The 25255-nt window shown below is 33.3% G+C and overlaps 1 protein-coding gene across 4 annotated transcripts in view; it reads right to left on the reverse strand.

Annotated features, from left to right (window-relative positions):
• LOC114343319 (uncharacterized) overlaps positions 1–25255 on the reverse strand; it is a 137528-nt gene that overhangs the window by 37474 nt on the left and 74799 nt on the right. For all 4 annotated transcript variants that reach the window (XM_028294142.2, XM_028294149.2, XM_028294134.2 and 1 more), the window contains 3 exons: positions 23151–23585; positions 20912–21223; positions 16314–16426 (listed from right to left, as the gene is read on the reverse strand). In XM_028294142.2, coding sequence (XP_028149943.2) covers positions 16314–16426; positions 20912–21223; positions 23151–23585 — 860 coding nt within the window. The remainder of the gene's footprint in view (positions 1–16313; positions 16427–20911; positions 21224–23150; positions 23586–25255) is intronic.

The following is a 25255-nucleotide window of genomic DNA, read 5'->3' on the forward strand; positions in this document are numbered from 1 at the left end:
TCTTAAACACCTCCAGAACGCTTCCATTTACAAAAACGAAAATTGGTGTATATATTTATCTTCCAGAGACAATTCGATTCCATCCATTGAGAATTTCTAGTATCGATCATAGGCGTCCTTTTTGGGTAGGGCGACGGTTATTTTATCACATAATTTTTTTGTAACTTTTAAGCATTTTTGACACTGGATTATTAAATTGTGAGGTATTCTAGTACTAAAACATACTCTTGCTTTAAGTCGGTAGGGCAAGCGGTTTTCTAGAAAAATCGATTTAAAAATGTTTCGTTTTTTGAACTTGAAAAAAAATTTAAAAAATATTTAAAAAAACGGTGTATTTTACCAACTTAAAGCAAGAGTCACTTTTAGTACTTAATAATCTAGGGTCAAAAATGCTTAAAAATTAAAGACAAAAATGTTATGTGATAAAATAACCGTTGACCTACCCAAAACGGACGCATATGACCCGTACTAGAAATTCGCAATTAATGAAATCGATTCATCTTTGAAATATAAATAAACGTACCAGTTTTCGGATTTTTAAATAGTTTTTTTTTAATTTTTTTCTGGAAATTAAAAAAAAATAATTCAAATCGATTTTTCTAGAAACCGGTGTATCCTATCGACTTAAAATAAGAGTACCTTTTAGTTGTAAAATACCTCACAATTTAATAATCCAGAGTCAAAAATGCTTAAAAATTAAAGATAAAAAAGTTATGCGATAAAATAACTGTTGCCCTACCCAAAACGGACGCCTATGACCGGTACTTGAAATTCGCAATGCACGGAATCGATTTATCTCTGGAAGGTAAATATGTGTACCAATTTTTGTTTCTCTCAATAGAAACGTTCTGGAGTTATTTAAGAAAAACTAATTACAAGACGCCATCTTCAAATAGCTCTAGCTCCCTTAGGAAGCATTTTCGGACTACGTGAATTGGGTTAATATACAGTATTTCTCATGATCATCTTTCAGTGCGTCACAGTTTTTCGATTTCTTTCTAACGCATTAAATTGTATGTGACAGAAAAAAGGCACGTCGGTGATTACATTTCGTCGGTGACATTTTATAACATTTATTCTAGTTATTCTAGTTGTCGATAGATGGCGCCATAATAAAAAAATAATTTTTTTTTTAATTAGATAATATTACAAATATAATCTGTATAATTTATAAGACTATACAAATCAAAGAAAATACCATTTTATAAATGCAAGAAACACATTTGATTTGTTTTTATTCCAAATTGAAAATAAAATGTGACAACTGTCAGATTTAACTAAAATGTCATGTTAGAATAAATGTCATAAATGTGTATTATCACGGACTTACCCTTGTTCCTATCATTTGTTACGCACTGAAAAATGATCATGAAAAGGACAGTATCTTAAAATTATCTGAGGAATCTCCTGTCTTCGTTTGCCGGTAGAGTTTCTGGACACCCTTTATATAACCTAAAAAACCTTGATTTGATCTATTTTGAAGTCTGTAAAATAGGGAAATCCATAAAAATCCTTAAAAAACAGTTTTTTTTTTGGGTTTTTGAAGTTGGCGCACCTTACCAACCTTAGCAAAAACCCTTAAATCATTTTTAGGTAAAATACACTCAACCTACGGGTTTATGAAACATAGACAACTTTTGAAAAATCTTTAACGATGATGCGTGTGAATTTTTTGAAATTTTTAAATTGATCGCAACCTTCAAAAAAAAATAAATAAAAACGATAAAATGAAGTTTTTGGAGGTAGGGAGGGAGTCTTATTTTTTAGAATAAAACGTAAAAAAATGAAAAAAACTGTAGTTCTGGATTTGAAGGCATTTGTCTATCTTAACGGGGATACTTTGGTCTCAAGTATTTTTGTTCACTGCGTAGTGGGAAAACTTATCCTAGTGTAACTGTACTACAATCTTGTATATCCCTGAACTAAAGTATTTAAAGTAGTTCTTGAATCTCATGATCCACTGAGTCAAGTCACCGAAAAATATTTTCACAGTGAACAGTAGAGAGATATCGCAAAGGCATCTTTACCGCACGCTAATAGCGGAATACGCTATTTTGACACGTACGCAAGCGCAGAGTGAATGTTACGCTAATACCGGATGCGGGATGTGTCCCGTTATTTAGGTCGAAATAAGGGACGGTAATAACGTTAACGCTAATTTGACATTTGGGATAAAACATAAAAATAATTTGTAGAATACAAATTTTATAAACTAAAAATTGTGAATTATCTTGTTTCCTATGTTGAGAAATACTTGTGTTCTTATTTTGTCTACAATAGACTACTTTTTGTGGTTAAGATATTAGTTATTCAGATATTTTATATGATTTTTATACTGATAATTTATATTTATTGTTGGTTAAATCATTAAAATTAAAGTGCATGTCAAGCTGCTCAATATCCGAATTCATTTTTCAATAAAAAACATGTACAGTATTCCTCAACATTAATTTCTAGGTTACATTTAATTCCAAACGTCGGTTGTCATAATAACGTTAAGCCCCGCCCAAAACATTTGCGATAACTCTCTTGATGCCCGTGTTGAAATAGACCGTTACCCGATATTTACGTATTGACACGTTATTAACCCGGCATTGGTCGCTATTTAGGTTGTTACGCGAGTGGTCGCGCGTGAGATTTTCTCTCACATCTCCAACTTTTGCCTTTATTTACAAAAAAGATGAGGTTCCATTAACGATAAAGCCATTTGCTTTAAAAAGACACGACGTTTATCTGTTTTATTATTATTATCTATCAGTTTAGTTCTAGCAGCCGTAGAGGTAACATCGTTTAACAGTGGCTTGTGAATTTTACCAATATAAGTTAAAAGTTAAACAGTTTTTATTGTAAACACAACTGTAAGTAGAAAAACTTAATTTTTAAAAAAGAAATACAATTTACATTTCAACGTTCTACTCAATCGAAACCAGAATATTGCCTTAGAACAGTTGAATAGTTTTTACTATAAACACACCTGTAAGGAGAAAAACCCAATTTTTAAACAAGAAATACAATCTACATTTCAGCGATCTACTTAATTGAAACTTGAGTATTGCCTTAGACAAAAACTTAAGTAATTAGTGGTACCTTTAATAGTACGGTTAATATTACTATAATGGATTTAAATTGTCAGGCATGCCATAAAATTATAACACCGACAGATGGTAGCAAACTGGAATGTTCTGGATGCAAAACAACATGGCACGGTGTTTGTGCTCAACCTCAACCCTTAAATTTTTCACCTGCAACCTTGTTGACATGGAAGTGTCAAAATTGTACCACAGAAGCAGATGCTAGCACAATGCACTTCAACGCAATTATGGCTCAGCTTGCTAATTTAAGTAACGCTATCGCAACATGTAACACTCGAATGTCTGACTTACATAATTTAGTAAATTCTCAGTCGACAAAAATTGACGCTTGCATCTCGGAAATAGCGGTTCTAAGAAGAGAAAACGAACAGCTAAAAATTAAAATCCAGAAAATAGAATCCTCTCCTCCCGAAAATATCCTTATAGAGCTGGCTGATAGAAAACAAAGGGAAAAAAATGTTTTGCTCATGGGTGTTCCAGAAAATACAGAATCCGATGAAGTTAATGCACAACAAATATTAAATCAGGTAGCTCCTAACTTACAAATAGCTTCGCATCGCCGGCTTGGCTTTCCTCGCCAAGATATGAAACCAAGGCCGCTGAAAGTTACTATGATGTCCAGTGAAGATGCCCTTTTTGTTCTTAAAAATAAATCTAAACTGAATCAAAACTCAAACTCAAACATATACATAAAACAAGATCTGACACCTTGCCAGTCAAAATATCTAGCTGAATTACGAACAGAGCTACAAAGTCGTATAGATAATGGGGAGAAAAATTTAACGATTAGATACATAAACAAAATACCTAGAATTACTACAAGAGGAACAACCAAACGTGATAGAGAGGAACAGGAATCACCTAGACGTGAAAAGGGACTCAAGACTTCAAAGCCTGCTTTATGTGGGGCAAACTCATCTCTACCTGAATAGCAATCATTCAAAATAGTATTTTGGAACTGTCAAGGATTTGCCAATCTGGATGAATTTGTTAGAGATTACGATGATTTTTCGGTTTTATGTCTTACTGAAACATGGCTACTTAATGAGTGTAATAATTTGTCAATTGTTTTGTCATCCTATAATGTTATAAGTAGTCCTGCTTCGAAAGAGAAATCCGTGGGCAGAGCAAGCGGTGGTATCTACATATTTTATAAAAATGTATACAACTGTGTAATTTTAGAAAAAACACCGTGGTGGCTATTTTGCAGACTGGTTTCTCCTTCGGAAGAGTCTATTATTATTTGCACAGTATATTTTAAACCGTCCTTAGATATTGTGTATATTCTAGAACTTTTTCAAGTATCTCTGTCGGAAATTCTAGAAAACCATTTCGATGTTCCGCTTCTAATTGGCGGTGACTTTAACAGTAGAATATCAGATATTGGAGAAGTTCCGCCAGAGATGCTGGAGGGCACAAATCTATCGGAGTATCGTCTAAGCAATGACATGGTTTTAAATACTAAGGGGCGCCATATTATTGACTTCATGAACACCAACTCTTTCTGTCTACTTAATGGGAGGACTGAGTCTGATACACCGGCACAATTTACTCACATTAGCAAAGCTGGAAATAGTGTAATTGACTTAGCATTTATCCAGAACAGTGCAATACCTATTATCCAAGATTTATGTGTAATGAACCATAACAGCCCTTCTGACCACTTTGGTATACTGGTAACTTGCGTTTCCGACTTTTTTCGAGAAAGTCGTTTCAAAAAAGCACTTCCTATACAAAAAAAAACTATATATCAATGGAATACTGACCTTGCCTTTTTCTATAAAATTTCTATGCAACATTCGAATAAAACGTCTCTTTCTATAAATATTGATGCACAGGAACTATACAATAATCTAATGTCAGCAATTAAAGAAACTGCTTCGCAATTACAACTTTGTAAAGAAAAATCTTTCCCGTCGTGTATCAGGCAAAGTCCTCCATGGTTTGATCATGAATGTACCTCAGCTAAAAACAACATGAAACAAAGCCTCAAAACAGCTAAATCAAATAACTTCCGCGACCCCTATAAAACAAATTTTTTGACATCAAAAAAAGCCTATAGACAAATAATTAAAAAGAAAAAACATATATATTTTCATAACCTGTATTCTCAACTTGCAAACAGCAGGGACTCCAAAACATTCTGGTCAGTGATTAGGAAATTTCGGAAAAATCACAATACTTCTTTTATCGATGTAGACGTATGGGAGCAATTTTATTCGAATATATATCCCCCAAAACTATATCATAATGCCCGTTTTTTTGATGCAAGACATCCAATTTTTGACGCTATTATAACCAGTGACGAAATATATAGAGTCCTAAATAACTGTCCCAATCGTAAAGCACCTGGAACTGACCATATTTCTTATGAATTCTTTAAAAATCTTCCAAATAATTGGATACTGTATTTAACGGGCATGTTTAATAGAATACTGGAAACAACCATTACGCCGCATAACTGGAGTGAAGTCATTTTTACTATGATATTTAAAAAGGGCAACAGAGATGATCCAGCAAACTATAGAGGTATTGCCTTACTTAATTGTGTTGAAAAAATATTTACTAATATTTTGTTAAACAGACTCAGAGATTGGGTTGAAGTAAATAATGTTCTTCCCGAATGTCAGTCGGGTTTCAGGGGATCAAGGGGTTGCATTGATAATGTATTCACCCTCACTTCTGCTGTACAACTGCAACTACGACTGAAAAAACGCAAAGTGTACGCTGCCTTTGTAGATTATAAGCGGGCTTTTGACTCCATTATCCATCATTTGCTGTGGCAAAAGCTATTTGGCCTTGGGGTGAGTTCTAAAATAATAGCCATTTTGAAAAACATTTATGATAATGCTAGGATGTACATCAAAACTCCAAACGGCTACACAAGACCATTTGATATTTCAACAGGAGTCTTACAGGGTGAACCTTTGAGTCCACTATTATTTAGTTTATTTATTGCGGATATAGAACAGTTTTTTATTAGTCAAGGATCACAAGGTATCTCCATTGATAGCCAAAATCAAATAATAATGCTATTGTATGCTGATGATTTGGTCATTCTTTGTGACTCGGAAGTTGAACTCGGTAAAAATTTAAGTTATCTAGAAAAATACAGTGACAAAAACCAGCTAACTGTAAATGTTGGCAAAACCAAAATTCTTCCATTTGCCCGAAGCGGTCAAATTGGCAATAAAGGCGTTAAGTTCCTATATAAGAATGAAAAAATAGAAGTTGTTAACAAATTTGTATATCTTGGAGTCACCCTAACCACAACATCACTTTTTAAAGCAATGGCCGATACAACAGTGGAAAGAGCAAAACACGCAATTGGTAACGTGATAGGTTTAATGGCTAAAACCAAAATGAATTCTTGGACATCTCGTGTGCAACTTTTCGATTCGCTAGTTCAAAGCCTTGTTATGAACTGTGTGCCCGTTTGGGGAATGAGATATGCTGACCAGTTAGAAAGAATACAAATAACTTTCTTTAAAAAACTTTTACATCTCAGTATCAATACACCTGATTATGCTGTTAGGTTGGAGACAGGAAGAGTAAAAATTTCTTTTACTATTTTCAAGCTAACTTTAAATTGGCTTATCAAGCTATCGCAAATGCATGATTTAAGACTTCCTCTTATTTGTTTTCTGCGTCAGCTTCAAATTTCTTCAGCAAATAATTCAATAAATACGAACAGATACAACTGGGTTTCACAGTTTAAGCAATATTTTCAAATATTAGATTATGAATTTTCTTGGGATGAAAACATCTCTGATTGGCTATTAAAAAACAAGAAAAGCATGTTAAAAAAGTATATGGATATGCTTCATCAAGAAGACATTCAAGCAGTCTCCATGTCAACATTCTCAACTATTTACAAACATTTATCCGTAGATACCTCAGTACAGAAATATCTGGAATTTCAAATTCCCATAAAATACATTCGTGCCATGGCGCAACTTCGAACATCTAATCGCCATGTGTTAAAATTTACCTATAATGGTATAACATATCATATACGACCATCTGAAATCTGTACTATTTGTAACACAAACAAGTTGGAAACTCTTGAACATTTACTGTTTGAATGTCCCATTTACAGTTCAATGAAACCGGTTAATATGGCCCCCCTTAATAATTGCACCGACCTTATTGGTTGTCTTAATAATGTAACTATAATATCTCTGAAAGCAATTTCAATATATATTTGGAATATCATAAAACTTAGATCTTTTGTTTTAAATGAATAGGCTTCAGTTTCTCCTTCATTGGTGTTTATTTAAGAAAACAAGTCTCCATTTCAGTTAGTAATAGCGATTAACTTTTGTTTAAATTTGTTAATAGTTACTTATGTTCTAGACTAGTTGTTAGTTATATTCTGTACTTCAGTTTCTCCTTCATTGGTGTTTATTAAAAAAACCAAGTTCTCCATTTCAGTTAGTGATAGCGCTTAACTTTTGTTTAAATTTGTTAATAGTTATTTATGTTCTAGACTAGTTGTTAGTTATATTCTGTACTTACTAAACTCATTGTTATAAAACAGTAGTTTTTAAAAACAATAAATGTCTATCTATCTATCTATCTATCTATTATTATTATCTTTATACAGGGTGTCCCGGAAAATAGTGCGTTCCTTTAAGGTATGGAGAGAATACACAATTTGGAACAAAAAAGTCCTATACCATTTTTTTCTAAAGTTAGCCGTTTCCAAAAAAAAGTTAACATTGTTTTCCATATACCTGTATTTTAATGTTTGGAAATTTTAATAAACTGGCAACATCGTACGCACTACGGAATAATAACATAATAAGAACTCGTTTGTGATTGTGATTAACAGTATTTAAAATAATCCAACCTAATAGTAGGTAATACTTATGTATTTACTATTAATTTGTTTACTAAAATTATTTTCTTTTGAAATGTATTGAAATACCTATTGCATAATTTTACACGAATTACACCTCTTTTAACATAAAAACACATCTTTTAACTGAACTAGTATTATGTATTTAGTAAGGTTTAAATGGGTTGAATGCTGAGTATTGCTGAGGGCTTTAACTGAATTACATAGTTTTAATAGTTTACAGTGGAACTTAAATACACCAGATAATGTTTCAGTAATTTGTTTACTTGTGAACTGAAATAACTAAGTTGTACTTACTTGAAAATAATTATTATACCGAATAGATGTTTCAAGTAACCTTTCACAAACACCATTCATGGGTAATAACATAATAGGTAATACACTCACTATTCGAAAACATTTTCGGCATTGACACTAAACAGGATTCTTTAAAACTATCTGTTTACTATCTATCTTCTATCTCTATTTATTTACATGGGACTGTATATGCTTAAATTTGCGTACCGCACATAGTTGTCAGATTTAAATTTGCCTACCAAAATACATTTTAATTTTTTGGTCAAACGGTTGCATTTAGAAAAAAATGTTATAAGAGTTTTTTGTTCTACATGGTGCCTTCTACCTATACCTTTAAGGAACGCACTATTTTCCGGGACACCCTGTATAAAATGTGACTATTGATGCCGCCAATATTTAACATTAAAAAATATATGGTAAGTGACCATCTACAACTAACCCGTAAAACAGAATATAGGATTTTCATATCATCGACCACATCCACGGTGCCTTTTATTACATCTTAAAAGGATATTATTTTAGGTTTTAAGGGGAAAAATAAAATTAATTTTTATACACAGTTGGTGACGCCGGTGGTCGCTTGATGAGAGAATCTCTCACATGAAGCGCACTGACTCAACAATATGGTGATACTAAGTAAACTGAGTCACTACCTGAGCGGACGAGTATATTAAATTGTCGAGGGAGGATAGTTAGGAGACTAGAAGGAACTACAGCGCGTATAATTTCCCAGAAAAAAAGTTGTGCGCAATTTTCTGAAACCGTGAGAGAAAATCTCATATAGCGACCACTGGCGGGTTAACGTTAACCTTTGCGATATCTCTCTAGTAGCACAGTAGTATTTTAGTATTTTTGGCACTTTCCACCAATCTTTTGTGTGGTTTATGTCTGTTTTTTATCAGAGTTCTCCAGTTAAGATTAATTTTTTTAATCTGTTACTTTCCTTCTTTTTGAGTACTCTAACCGGCCATATTATTCTCTTTGCTTTTTTGTATGTTGTTGATTGAAATTTATTGTACATTGTTTCTACCTCATTTTCATCTTTCTGCTATATTTACTATTACGTAATATAAAAAATATTGATAAAGTATAAGGATAAACGATGAAAATGGTTTTTTATCCATTTAGCTGAACAAATTTAGTTTTTTTGACCGAAACTACGAATAATGTTTAAAAACCCAAAAAACTAAATATATCTTAAAAAAGCTGTAGTATATCGACAATTTTACCTGGAAGGCTAATACAAATACGAAATTGTCTCAATGATACAAACCTAAGCAAAAATAGTACATAATATGTATGTCATTTATATTTTACTGTTAAATTGTGTAAAAATATATATTATTTTAAAATTGTCACAACAATATGCCCAATATGTTTCTGATGAATAATAATGGTTCGTAAATAGCGGAATATAATATTGATAATATGCCATACAGTGTTGCCACGTTTAACAAAAAAATTAATAGCATTTTAATACGTGAGCCAAAGAACTAACAATCGCTAACAATATACAGGTAACTAAACCAAGTGGGCCAAGGCCAAAGAAGTCTCTTGGTAAATTTGAAAACAAAAAATATTAAAATTTCACATCATTTCCTACAACATAACTAATAATGCCCAAGATGAAGTAGTAAATCAAACTAAAAATGTGCAACAAAACTAAAAAATTTTAGAATTATACAAAACAGTGAGAACTGAAACAGTTATAAACAAATCAAATTTTTAAACAGTTCCTTCCTACAATTTATACAAAAAAATTGTGACGACAAAATATTTATTTATATGTAATAATTATAATAAACGTAATGTAACGCCAACGCCTTTATTTATAATAATTGTTTCAACATAAAAGCATTTAATTTTATACAGAACTTGCGCATTGTGATATGGTTTCTTTTTGTGCCATTCATCTAGTTTATAAAAATTGTTTTTGCCCATATAACGCCTTTCTTAACGTCTGACAGTAACGATAGTCTCACTACGTCTCTCTCTCTCTCTCTCTCTCTCTCTCTCTCTCTCTCTCCTGTGGCGCTATAGCGCAAGTCGGGTCCTGGCCTCCCCCAGCATCCGCCTCTAAGTATTTCTATACCTGTCTGCTCTCCTCCAGTTATCCACCCTCAATATCTCTTTATAGTACGAGATCCGAATAGGCGGTCAAAATGTACCCATCTGCTTGCCGGATGAAACGTTTTTTGAAGTTATACTTCTTTAGGCGCGATTGAGAGTAAAATTTCATAATACTGCGCGCATGCGCACACAGACAGTACGGTATAAACGTTATACGGGATCTGATTGGATGTTAAAATCATCTGTCAATAATTGTTCAATATGGAGATTTTGGATAAACAAATTAATGTATATTAGTTTTTATTGTTGTGATGGCAGAGAAAAAAGCAAGTTTATAATATTGTAGTGACTTTTTAACTAGTTTTTAAAAGCGAAAGGTACGGAATAATTGTAAATGTTTCAGTATCCTAATAAAAAATTTCACCTATTTGGAAAATTTAAAAAGAACCTACTAAAATAGTATGTAATGCTTTGATTTACATAGTTTGATTACCATCAAAATTTCTATCAATATTCACCTAATATATTGTTTTCTTACTCTATGTTTTGTTGTATTTTAATATTTCTTTCAATTCAAAATCAAAATAATTTGGTTAAATTCAGAACCGTCAAAAGTTTAATCCGTTTAGTTAGTTGATCTTCGCACATGATGACACATGGTCTCCGTGGGTAAAAGTTTAAAGTTAATGAATTTCAATACTAACTGCGCTGATAAGCGGGTTCGAACCCCAATGGAAACTTTTATTTTTTTATTTTTTTTATACATTTTATGATTGTAAGTTTATTTATTATATAATTTTTTTTTCAGAAAATACGTATTTAGTTAAAAATTTTTCCTACATTGTTCAGAAATCATTTGTGGCATTTTTCAATGTGTTTGTTTGAGTGTGTTTTATTCTTTTATTATTTTAATTTTTGGCACTCTTTTAATAAAAAATTTTGAGAAGTAGTAAGTATTAAAATTAGTTTAATATTTAAATAAAATATAAATAAACAGTTTAAAGTATATTAATTTCGTTGAAATCATATAATAGGAGTATAACTTCTTACGTGCGTACAAAGTACACACACATTCTTTTTTTTATTCAATTTCATACATAGACAAATATTTCTAGCATGGGTTGCCTATCAAAATCGTGTCATAGCTATCCTTAAGGGGGGGGGGCGAAGGGGTTGAAATCAATATTACAAACACATTTTTTTAAAGTATGGTAGAATTATTTTATTTTTAAATTAAATAGGCATAATATTCAGTACAATTCATAGATTACTCAAGAAAAAATTCAAGGAAAAATACTGAAAAATAAGCCAACGGTGGCAAATTTTTAAAAGATACCTCAAAATATAATGAATTTTCCGGTGGACATTCCAGGTGAGTTGGTCAAGTAGTTTTTGAGTTGCAACGTCTACAGCCTGAAAAAAGCAATTTTTGGGAAAAAACGCGTTTAAAGTATTGTCAACTTTTATTTTCAATTTCTTTTTTGTCTGTCAAATGGTAAAGTTATGCACACCGAAATATGTTTTTAAATCGTGGAGTACCTAATTTACAAAAGAAAATAACAACAGCTGTTGACCATTTCTCAGTAAGCTCAAGCGCGTTGGCACGAGCTATAAAATGAGTCGAAGGTAGGGAGGTACGGAGATAGTGTTAAATAGCCCTAGCTTCGATTCGATTTGCAGCAGGTTCGCGCCAGCACGCTTGAACGTAGTGAACAACGGTCAACAGCTGTTTTTATTTTCTTTTGTAAATTACTCCGCAATTCAAAAAGATATTCCGGTGTGCAACATTTTACGATTTGAAAGACAAAAACGAAATTGAATATAAAAGTTGACAATACTTAAAACTCGTTTTCCTCAAAACTCCTTTTTTCAAAGGCTGTAGACATTTTAGCTCAAAAACTACTTGACCGACCCACCTGGAATTTTGTATATATTTTTTATAGACATTCATTGAGGTAAAGCAGTCGAAATATTTTTTGTTGTATGCTTATTTTTTGTTTAACAATAATAAATATGTTAATTTTCACTCTTTTTTACAAAAAAAATCGTTGTTTTGACTTCTGAGTGGTATAAAAAAGTCAAAATCAGATAAAACTAAAAAAACTTGACAGCGTTACCTCGAGAAACTCATAAGCTAATAAAATCTTTTTGAATTTATTGTTTACCATGATTCAATAATGAGTTCTGATGTCCACCACAAAATTCATTATATTTTGAGGTGTCTTTTAAAAATTTGCCACCGTTGGCTTATTTTTCCTTGAATTTTTTCTTGAGTAATCTACGAATTGTACTGAATATGCCTATTTGATTTAAAAATAAAATAATTCTACCAAACTTTAAAAAAAAATTGTTTAGAATATTGATTTCAACCCCTTCGGCCACTCCCCTTAAGGATAGCTATGACACGATTTTGATAGGCAAGCCATGCTAGAAATATTTGTCTATGTATGAAATTTAATAAAAAAAAATGTTTCAGCCGGCAAGCAGATAGGTACATTTTGACCTCCTATTCGGATCTTAGACTATTAGCATCGATTCTCACTTCGTCTAGCCACATCTTCCTTGGTCTTCTTTCTGGCCGACGTCCTACCATAGTTCCGCTAAGCGTATTACTAGGTGTTATGTCATCCATTCTTATAAGGTGACCTGCCCAGCGCAATCTTTGTATTTTTGCATAATTTTATATAGAGGGTTCTTTGTAATATTAATAACTCGTGGTTGAACCTTATTCTCCATATAACCTATCGCCCTGTCAGACATCAAGAAATGCGGTATAAAAAATATAAATTATCACAGATAAAAGAACTTGTTTCAAAACTTGTCAAAACTACAAAAATACTTAGCATGTAAAAGTAAATTGTATGATCTATTAACCAAAAAAATACCAGTGCATGATGTATGAACTAAAACATTCAATCAGATGAGAGGAACATATTAAATCTTGATCTACATACCTTGTTTTTTAGTCGAACTACTTCAAGCTCTGACATATTATATTTACGTTGGGTCTGCACAACAAACATGTTAACACATATTAATAGACGTTATCGATTTTGAAAAAGAATTTGCATTTTAAGAGTCAACAGGACAACAGATAAATGTTTAGAGCTACTGGCATTTAAGCTTTATTTATTTACGATTATACAGGGTGGTTCATCTTATTCGCCTCGGTCTCTGTACGGAAAACCACTTGATATTTTAAAAAAATTTCTTCATAGAAATATACACCTCCTTTAATACTACAATCTAAAAATTACGTGAATTATACAGGGTGCTCCAAGAAAGAGTGGTATATCAAAGTTATATTTTTTCTTATGGAATGCCCTATATCTGATGACATTATTGAATTAACCTTAAAAAATAAGCTATACTTTCATAAGGGTTCCCTATACCTAAATACAGGGTGTTTTGATTTATTTAGATTTTTATAAAAATGTAAGGTTTTAGAAAAAAATAAATATTTACGAACCTAAGAAGCAGTAACAAATTATTTCTTGGATCTTAATAACAGACTATTTAGCATACTTAAACAGATGATTATTGCAACAAAATTTCTTACAGGGTGGTCAAACTATGAGATTGTTCTATTAACAAATTCAAGCTGTAATAACTTACTTATTTTAAATAGAACACCCTGTATCTTACTAGTCTATCGCGTAGAAAATTTACTTAGCTTTCAATTTGTATTAGGGTTTCCTATACCTATTTTTTACAGGGTGGTCAAAATATTAGATTGTTCTATTAACAAATTCAAGCCGTAATAACTTACTTATTTTAAATTTAACACCCTGTATCTTACTAGTCGGTTGCGTATAAAATTTACTTAGCTTTCAATTCTTATTAGGGTTTCCTATACCTATCTCCCTTCATTTTTTAAATATTTAAAGATTTCCTAATTTGTAAGCTTTAAAAATCAGAATTAAATACCTATGTCGTGGTTATGTACAACACATCATCAACACCGCCAATATACTTAAATATCTTAGTCAAGATAGTTTCATTAATAAAATTCACATTATTATCATTTGATCACACAGAGTGTTCTGATTTTAAATAACATACTCGATATTCTATTCTTTATAATGGAAGATATTTAAAATCTCTACAATTACATGTAAATATTCTCAATACACATGTTATTCTGTAAATATAAATTCCATGTTATTCTGTAAATACCCATTTTTACATATTTTTGTACAATAGGCTCGTTTTCGTCAAAGTAGCCATTGCATTTAATTGTTTGTAATTGCGATTCAAAGATTCAAACAAAAAGTGGTGTTCTTAAATTTACTTAATAACCGTTGGGTTAAGATATGGAAAATATTTATACGGAATGAAATATAATTTAAATATCTTCCAGAATACGGCATCTAATATAGGGTATGCAGTTTAATATAAACATATTATTCAATGTCACATGTAGGCCAAAATCAACTAAAATAATACAACACTCTGTGTGATTACATGAAAACAATGAAAATTTTATTAACGACAGTATCTTGTCTAAGTATATTGCCGGTGTTGGTGATGTGTTGTACATAAACACGGCATAGGTACTTAATTCAAATTTTTAAAGCTTACAAATTAGGAAATCTTTAAATATTTAAAAAATGAAGGGAGATAGGTATAGTAAACCCTAATAAGAATTGAAAGCTAAGTAAATTTTCTACGCGATAGACTAGTAAGATACAGTGTGTTCCATTTAAAATAAGTAAGTTATTACAGCTTGAATTTGTTAATAGAACAATCTAATATTTTGACCACCCTGTAAAAAGATAGGTATAGGAAACCCTAATAAGAATTGAAAGCTAAGTATATTTTCTGCGCGATAGACTAGTAAGATATAGGGTGTTCTATTTAAAATAAGTGAGTTATTACAGCTTGAATTTGTTAATAGAACAATCTAATATTTTGACCACCCTGTAAAAAGATAGGTATAGGAAACCCTAATAAGAATTGAAAGCTAAGTATATTTTCTGCGCGATAGACTAGTAAGATATAGGGTGTTCTATTTAAAATAAGTGAGTTATTACAGCTTGAATTTGTTAATAGAACAATCTAATATTTTGACCACCCTGTAAAAAGATAGGTATAGGAAACCCTAATAAGAATTGAAAGCTAAGTAAATTTTCTACGCGATAGACTAGTATGATACAGGGTGTTCCATTTAAAATAAGTAAGTTATTACAGCTTGAATTTTTTAATAGAACAATCTAATATTTTGACCACCCTGTAAAAAGATAGGTATAGGAAACCCTAATAAGAATTGAAAGCTAAGTATATTTTCTGCGCGATAGACTAGTAAGATATAGGGTGTTCTATTTAAAATAAGTGAGTTATTACAGCTTGAATTTGTTAATAGAACAATCTAATATTTTGACCACCCTGTAAAAAGATAGGTATAGGAAACCCTAATACAAATTGAAAGCTAATTAAATTTTCTACGCGATAGACTAGTAAGATACAGGGTGTTCCATTTAAAATAAGTAAGTTATTATAGCTTGAATTTGTTAATAGAACAATCTCATATTTTGACCACCCTGTAAGAAATTTTGTTGCAATAATCATCTGTTTAAGTATGCTAAATAGTCTGTTATTAAGATCCAAGAAATAATTTGTTACTTCTTCTTAGATTCGTAGATATTTATTTTTTTCTAAAACCTTACATTTTTATAAAAATCGAAATAAATGAAAACACCCTGTATTTAGGTATAGGGAACCCTTATGAAAGTATAGCTTATGTTTTAAGGTCAATTTAATAATGTCATCGGATATAGGGCATTCCATAAGAAAAAATATAACTTTGATATACCACTCTTTTTTGGAACACCCTGTATAATTCACATTATTTTTAGGTTGTAGTATTAAAGGTCCTGTATATTTCTGTGAAGAAATTTTTTTAAAATATCAAGTGGTTTTCCGTACAGAGACCGAGGCGAATAAGATGAAGCACCCTGTATAAAAATCCGTAGATTTTACTGTTAGCTCCTTACCTCTATTAGTAAAGCTCTGAGAGAGTCAACGTTGTCTTGTTCATGGTCAAAAAGGCCTTCTTGATTTACAATTGGACTAGTAGGTCCGTCACTTACACTTGTATTTGCTGAACCTAAAATAAAGGAAGTCAATGAAACCACGCATCTCTTTAAAAAAGATTGTAAAATAACTTTATATACCCGGTGTCCCCAAATTGGTATGTTTTGAAGGTTATTCCAAAAACTGGAAGTAACTTAGAGGTTAAAGCATCAGACAATAAAATAATTATAGCCAGAATGATCGCCAATATTCCAAACGAATAGGCACCAAAAGAAGAAGAAGAAGAGGTTACTTTAACCAAAAAAGAAATCATAACAATTTTTTTTATCTCATTCATAGTTTTCGATATACCCTGCAAAATTAACTGTCTTTTATGTTCATTTTACAACGTTTTTCTTTCAGACGCCATGTTTCAAAAGTAAAAAAGAAGATTAGACCTCAGAGATATAAGAATAATTTCAAACTTATACTATGGCCAAAAAGCAGTAGTGTGAATAGAAGACATAACATCAGAAGAAATAGAAATTCAAAGACGTGTTCGACAAGGGTGTATACTTTCACAAATATTATTTAATATATACTCGGAAGACATATTAATTAAGGCAATGGATGAACTAAACGTAGGCATTAGAATTAATGGAATGATCATAAATAATCTGAGATACGCTCATGATACAGTTGTTTTAGCCGAATCACATGAAGACCTACAGATACTGCTTAATGAAGTGACCGCGGTAAGTGAAGAATATGGACTATCGTTAGGGTTACCATACGTCCGGATTTCGTCCGGACAGTCCGGATTTGAAAGACATGTCCGGATTGGCGTCCGGATATGAGAAATGTCCGGATTTTTTCTTTACTAAAAAAATATTTAAAAAAACATATTTAACAAATTACTCGAAGATCTCAAAGATGCAAATTTTATTACGATTACAATAATTGATAGTTCAAACAGAAACGAAATCAAACTGACTCCGGTATGTGTTCGTTATTTTAAGCAAAATGAAGGTGTCTACGTGAAACTTTTATTTTTTGATGAACTTCCGGGTGAAACATCTGATCTTTTAGTAGAACATGTTTTAAAATGTATACAAAAATACTCTATTGATTCAAAAGTAATTTGCCTTTGTGCTGATAATACCAATACTAACTTTGGGGGTGTCAAAAGGCAAGGGCAAGGATATGTTTTTTTTCCTTGGACTACCCCTGTCCGGATTTGGCCTTAAAAAATTATGGTAACCCTAACTATCGTTCAACATAATCAAGACGAAATATATGATAATGATAAAGACAACTCAGGACATTCGTGAGATATATGTACACACAGAATCAGTCTATTGAAAGAGTAAGCGAATTCAAATACCTAGGTACAACCATTAATGAAAACAAGTACAGCTCTCAAGAAATACGAATCAGAAGCGAACAGGCCAGAAGCGCATTTACAAGAATGAGGAAGCTACTCTAATGTCGGGACTTAAACCTTCAGTTAAAAATACGATTGTTGAGGTGCTATGTGCTATCCGTATTACACTAGGGGACGGAAACGTGGACACTGAAGAAAATTGAGGTGAGGAGACTGGAGGCATTAGAGATGTAAATGTACCGAAGAATATTAAATAGGGACAGGGGAAGTTTTAACTGTGGAACAGTTTTAAAATTTGGAACGCCAGATTACGAAAACGTCCCATGTATTTTGTCGGACAGAACATCCAATTGATTTGTAACCCTTTCATTAAACTCTCATGCAAAAATCAGACTGCTATTTATCACCAATATAATTCCTGTCATTTGACATGTTTTTCGTGTTGAACTCATTGAAATGTCCAGTTGGTGATAAACACCAGTTTGATTTAGAGTAAGGACACACCAGGCGGCGCGCGTCGAGTCGACTTCGAGGCAGCTTAAAACACCTGGCGCGGTGTAACAGCGGCAGCTATGCTACGATTTAAAGTATTGGTATTTCGTTGTTGCCAAATTTAGTCGCGTGTTGGATGCTGTACGATACGATGTCTGAAAGTTATGACGATTTGTCTTTTGTAATAAATGCAAGTTTACTTTACCTCAGATTAAAGAAAAAAAGAAACGCAGATATTGGATACATTCTATAATAAAGGAACGAAAGTATAAGGAATTTTTTACACATTATATAACGAAATTAATAAAATAAAGGCCCAGAGAAGTTTTTTAATTTTACAAGAATGTCTAAAAAAATCTTTTCAGGAGTTAGTAGTAAGTATTAAAGAGCCATGTTCAAGAAATAACACCGTTATGAGGGAAAGCATATCACCTAAGAAAAACTATTTATTACGCTAAGAGGCTGTCCATTCTATGGTACGTCACTGAGCAAATACAGGTGTTAAATTGGTGCCCCTTTATTATACCCCATTAATTGGGAAATGGTGATGTTCCACAAATTAATATTAACAAAAAATTATTCAAAATAAAGTCAAAGTACGTATCGAGACAGACGAAAACCAGAATATACAAAACCGTAATAAGAGCAACAGTCACCTACGGATGTGAGACATGGGTGCTAAATAAAACAGAAGAAGAAATGATAGATAGTTGAGAACGGAACGTACTGAGAGCTATTTTCAGGGGAAAGAATACAGATACAGAAGACGGCTTGCATAGAAGCACCAATCAAGAATTAAGGATGCTTTACAAGGAACCAAGTATAACAAGATACACAAAGTCATAAAGAATCAGGTGGGCAGGTCATGTCGAGGGGATGGATAAGGAAAGGAAAGATTGCCAAAGATGGTACTGCTACGAAGACCAATTGGGACTAGGAGACGAGGTAGACCAACAAGAAGACTGCAAGAAAGTTTCAGGAATATATTTATAGTATCGATGGAAATTATACACTGGAAAGAGAAAAATAGGATATAGTGGAGAACCATAGTTCAGCAATGTTTACATAATAGACATCAAATAAAATTATATTTATAAGTTATTAGTATAAACTGTATTATGTAAAATTGTAAATACAAGGCCTGTACAGCATAATAAATAAAATAATAAATAAGGTAAGATAACTGTTTTTTATCTTTATTTTTATGGAGTCAATGATTTTATTTTTATTAAAGTCAATCCTTCTGATAAATAACTTAAGTCAAGTAAAACTGGTCAATGGTTACGGATTTGAAAATTCTGTTTGACTGTTTATGAAATTAGGTTCAAATAGTTTGAAAAATAATTTATTTAGTAGATTACTTTTTTCCAGATAGAAATGTACCTAATTAAGTTGCCCTTTAAGCTATAAGATAAAAAAATTAAAAATACAATGAGTCCCATATAAAAATAATTTGATATGGGAGTAAAAAATTCAAGTAAAAATATAGTTCAAGTCTGTAATTTCCATCATTAAACAAGATTTGGCAACACTCACAACAATATTCGCTAGACAACAGCTCAAACGTATGTGTTATACCACGATACACGCATATATGATATGCCATCGAAGTCGTAAAACCGACTGGCGCGACATATGGTTTCTAGGATGGGTCGCGGTAACGCCGCTGCAACGAAAATTTTAAGAGCGCCTGGTGTGTGTCACTGCATCAAAGTATAGTAAGGGATGCGTCGCTTTCGACATCTCAGCGGGGGTTCAGTCGACGTACGCCGCCCCGTCTGTGTTAGCGCTTTTGCATGAGAGTTTAATGAAATGGTAACAAATCAATTGTAAGTTCTGTCCGACAAAATACATGGAACGTTTTCGTAATCTGACGTTCCAAATTTTTAACCTGTTCCACAATTAAAACTTCCCCTGTTCCAGTATTCCCATATATCAAAGTTTGTCCGACTAGACACCCTTAAGTTATTAACAAATTTTCAGCTTGCTATTAATCAACTTTGTTTTGGTATGCGGGATCCAGGTCTAGAAGCTCTCATGGACAGATAGAATAACCAACGTAGAGATAATAGACATATGCACAAGGAAAGAGAAGTACTTCTAACAATTATTGAGAGAAGAAAACAGATATATGGGACATGTGATGAGAGGAGATAAATATCTAATACTCCAGGTCATCATGCAAGGAAAATCCAGGGAAAAGATCCATAGGAAGGAGACGTAACCCATGGCTGAAGAATCTTAGGGAGTGGATTGGATGTAGTAACAACGAATTATTTAGAGGCGCGGTCTCAAAAGTAAAAACCGCTCTGATGATTCCCAATCTTCGAAGATGAGATGGCACCTACAGAAGAAAGAAGATCATTACGGTGACGAATATTATAACTTTACATCTGACTATACTTTATTTCACGTTAAGAATAGAACGTTACGCTTATCGAGATCAGTGTTGACAAACCTCTCGGGCACGGCTGGATACTCGACTGCCAATATACGATTCATTTTAATCAGTACGGCGTGGCATCGGCGCGCTTCTACCGTTCATAAGAAATGCATGGAGCTATCTTCGCAATGTTCTATTCTTAACGTGAAATAAAATATAGACACTTATCAGTTGTATACGCGAGGAACACGCTGTTTTATTTAAGTAATTGCCTTAATTTAAGTAAAAAAAAAAGAATTAATTTACAATAAAAACTCTACCTGTCAGTTGTACAGTGCTAGCTTCACTATGCTGTTGCTGTTCATCTATCATCCTCTGCCGTCTTTCTTCTCGTTCTTTATCAGCCTGTAACGACTGTCTAATCAGCTGTGCTACTTCGCTATTTTCAGGATCTCTCTCCCGACCAATACTGAACCTAACCAAACCAGATGTGTTTCTGAGAACGCTCGCAGCATAAGCTTGTGTAACTCCGACTAAGCTCTTGCCATCGACCTCGATGATTTGGTCGTTCACTTTGATCCTGCCATCTTTAGCTGCTGCTCCGTTTGCCGTTATGGTTTTCACAAAAATACCTGTAAAACAAAATAATTTATTTTCTTTACGACCCGCTTAATTTGGATTTGATCAGGAACAGCAATTTTTTTAAGCTATTAGATTATTGATGCCCTTTACACACTGTATGTGTCCTCCTTTTGAGTAATGAATAAATATACATTTTTTTGCGCGATTACAAATCGCAAGTGGAATCCGGCGCTTACAGAGAAAATATGATTAATTTAATATGTAAAAAAATAAAAGAACTCACAGGTCAGAAAAAAAACATACAAGTAACATAGTTGACAGAGACGGAAAACTAAGTATCACTGATTTGGATAAAATAGACGGATGGAATGACTACATTGAGGCACTGCTTAATGAATGATGAAAGGCCTGAGCTTGATATTAACAAAGTAGTTACAGGACCTGACATAACTATGGAGGAAATTGATCAAGCAATAAGATTAGCAAAGACCAGAAAAGCGACGGGACCAGATGAAATACCGAGTGAAAACAAATAAAGCTCTTCGAAAGTTCAAAAATCTCTCCTTCATCTTTTTAATATAGAGGTATAAACCTACTCAACACCGCACTTAAGCTAACCACAAAAGTCCTAACCAACAAAATCAAACTAACAACTTTATCAGGTGAACAACAAGGATTCAGATACGGAAGATCCTGTGTAGACCCCATATTTGTACTAAGACAAATCACAGAAAAGGCCAGAGGGTACAATAAACCAGCATATAGACGAAACATACCAATCAATATTCAACAAACCATGGAAAACATCTACCTACATAATCGAATACAGGCAAAGATAAATGGAAAACTAACACAGTTTATACCGGTAGAAAGCGGAGTCAGACAAGGTTACTCGTTAAGCCCACTGCTCTTTAATATAATAATGGACGAAATAATAGAAGCAGTACGTAAAGGTCATGGCTACAGAATGGGGAATAAAGAAATCCAAATATTATGTTATGCAGACGACGCCGCATTAATCGCCGAGACAGAAGACGATCTCCAAAGATTAACACACATCTTCAATACAACAGCCAAGAAATAAATGTATGACAACATCTAAATACCCACTAAGATGTAAAATCGAAATTGATGGGAACATAATAAAGCAGGAAGCAAAGTTTAGATATCTGGGAATAGATACACATAACCAGTTACGGATATGTTAAAGAGGCAGTACGACAACAAAGCTTAAAAGCAAGTAAAGCGGCGGGATCTCTTAATGACACAATCTGGAAGAACAATCACCTAAGACAAGAAACAAAAGCACGAATCTATAAAGCAACAATTAGACCTATATTGACATACACGGCGGAGACAAGACCTGACATATCTAAAACAAGACGACTACTAGAAACAACAAGGATGAAAATACTTCGACGAATATCGGGGAAAAGTCTGTTTGACAGGGAGAGAAGCGAAAACATAAGAAGATCATGCAATGTAGAAGACATAAAGGGATTGGTGACAAAACTTAAACAGGAGTGGAACGAACACATTAGTAGAATGGCAGAGGATAGAATAGTACGAATAGCACGAGATAAGTCCCCAAATGGACGAAGAAGTATTGGCAGACCAAGAAAAAGATTGTGTGATAATTTAAACAATTTAGGAAGCTAATATTGAAGAAGAAACAGGCTTTAAAGCCTACATACAAGAAGGAAGAAGATCTTTTTAATAAAATTGATGCAACTGGCTATATACCAACGGATTGGCTGCTGTCGACTTTTGTGACGATACCTAAAAAAGATAATGAGCAACGAGACCTTCTTATTGTTCTTGTATACGATCGGCTTATTACTACCTTAAAATTTACTAGACAAACAACGCTTATTAATTGATGTGTCATGAACAGTTATGTGCATGTTATATACAACCAGAAAAGCGCCAATTTTACTAAAAATAATTTCAAATTTGATTATCCAAACATGTACATACCCAATTTCTCCAATCCTGCATCTGCTCCCACTCCCATTCCTATAATGCTTAATCCGAGCCCTTCGGAACCCTTGACAAGTTCTACCGGAAACACATCCATCTTTTCCACTCGTTTTTCCAGTTCATACTCAGCCGAAGCAGCAACTGGATCCACATCCTCGTTCTTCCGGTCATAATCCGTGATACTGAACGTAGAGTACACTTTCATCGGCTCTTTGGAAAACTTCACTCTGCTGGTTTTCGGCAGATATTCCGTACATTCGAAATCTTCCTCTTCTTCTTCTTCCGGCGGTAGACCAGGAACTTCCATCCAAAAGTGCCCGTCTTCGTAATAATGGACACCGTGTTCAATTCCTATAATGCTAACTGGCTTTGGTACAAAATCGTCGTCAGTCTTTTCTAAATAGTTGCCTTCTGATAAGCTGGTGACTGAATCTGAAAGAAATTGTGAATATATTAGTTTACATATTTTATGAGATGTTAAAAAAATGTTTCTAAGATACCAAATAAATTGTCTAAAAAACTCAAAACACAATTACAAACTAAAGCACCGATAAGAAAAAATGATGGCACCTGGTCTCGAAGTGACGAAGAGAGGGCTAACACCTTCGCTGAACATCTTCAGTCAGTTTTCCAATCGCACAAGAGAGAGGTTCCAGAGAACGAAGTGAAATTTATTACAGATATAGCAAATGAACCCTACCAGATGTGTCTTCCCACCAGAAGAGTTAAAATTACCGAAATTGAAGAAGTAATCAAAAACCTGAATACAAAAAAAGCACCTGGATACGACTTGATAACAGGACTAATACTCAAAGAACTACCTGAAGAAGCAATAAGCTACTAATGTACATATAATGCTGTCCTAAGATTGTGCTACTTCCCCTCCCAATGGAAGGTAGCACAAATCATTCTAATTCATAAACCCAACAAAGACACAACCCAACCTTCATCCTATTGTCCTATAAGCCTTCTGCCTTTACCCTCCTGAAAAGAATAGACACTGTCATTACAGAAAAAAAAACCTAATATGTACCTTATTACCAATTCGGATTTCGACAACAACATGATACAATCGAACTGGTTCATAGGGTAATCAGAACCGCAAGAGATGCACTCGAGATCAAAAAATATTGTACAGCAGCCTTCCTGGATGTCTCCCAAGCCTTCGACAAGGTATGGCATAAAGGTCTAATATCAAAACTTAAAAGAAAACTGCCTCATCCAATCTGCATACTCCTACAATCATACCTCACCGGCAGATCGTATCAGATAAAACTAGGGGAGGCCCTCACTACTCTACATCCCATCCACTCTGGCGTACCCCAAGGAAGTGTCCTTGGACCCACACTGTACCTCCTGTTCACAGCAGATATACCAACTTCAGACCGTACAACAATTGCAACATATGCTGATGACACTGTCCTAATGGCCTGCCACGAAAATCCGACCCTAGCTTCTCAGATACTACAAAGTCACTTAAATAGACTTGAAATATGGTTTAAACTGTGAAGAGTCAAAGTTAATAGCTCCAAGTCACCAAACATTACGTTTACACTAAGGAAGGGGATCAATCCAGCGTTAACCTTTAACAACACACCACTGCCAATAAGAAGTGACGTCAAATACTTAAGGATTTACCTAGACAGCCGCCTAACATGGCAAAAGCATATTTGGAACAAACGACTGCAACTGGGACTCGTATATAGAAAGATGTACTGGTTCATGAATCAAAAATATAGACAATAAACTGCTTATCTACAAATGTGTACTGAAACCCATCTGGACGTATGGCATCCAAATCTGGGGAACTGCCAGTAAAAACAAATTTACTCAAGATACAGCGCTTTCAATCAAAAGTTCTAAGGCAACTGTGCCAAGCTCCTTGGTACATTTCCAACATAATATACATAGGGATCTCCAAGTCCAAACCGTCAAAGAAGAAATTATTTCTCTGTTGCTCCAAGTACCACAATAGACTACAGGTTCACCCAAACATATTGGTCTCCAATCTCCTGACCGCCCTACAGGACAGAAGACTAAAAAGAACACACTCTTGACCTCAACACCAGGGCACAAAATATCCATGATATTTATATAAATAT

Source organism: Diabrotica virgifera, chromosome 5 (genome assembly GCF_917563875.1).
Source record: "Diabrotica virgifera virgifera chromosome 5, PGI_DIABVI_V3a".
In the NCBI taxonomy this organism is placed as follows: domain Eukaryota; kingdom Metazoa; phylum Arthropoda; class Insecta; order Coleoptera; family Chrysomelidae; genus Diabrotica; species Diabrotica virgifera.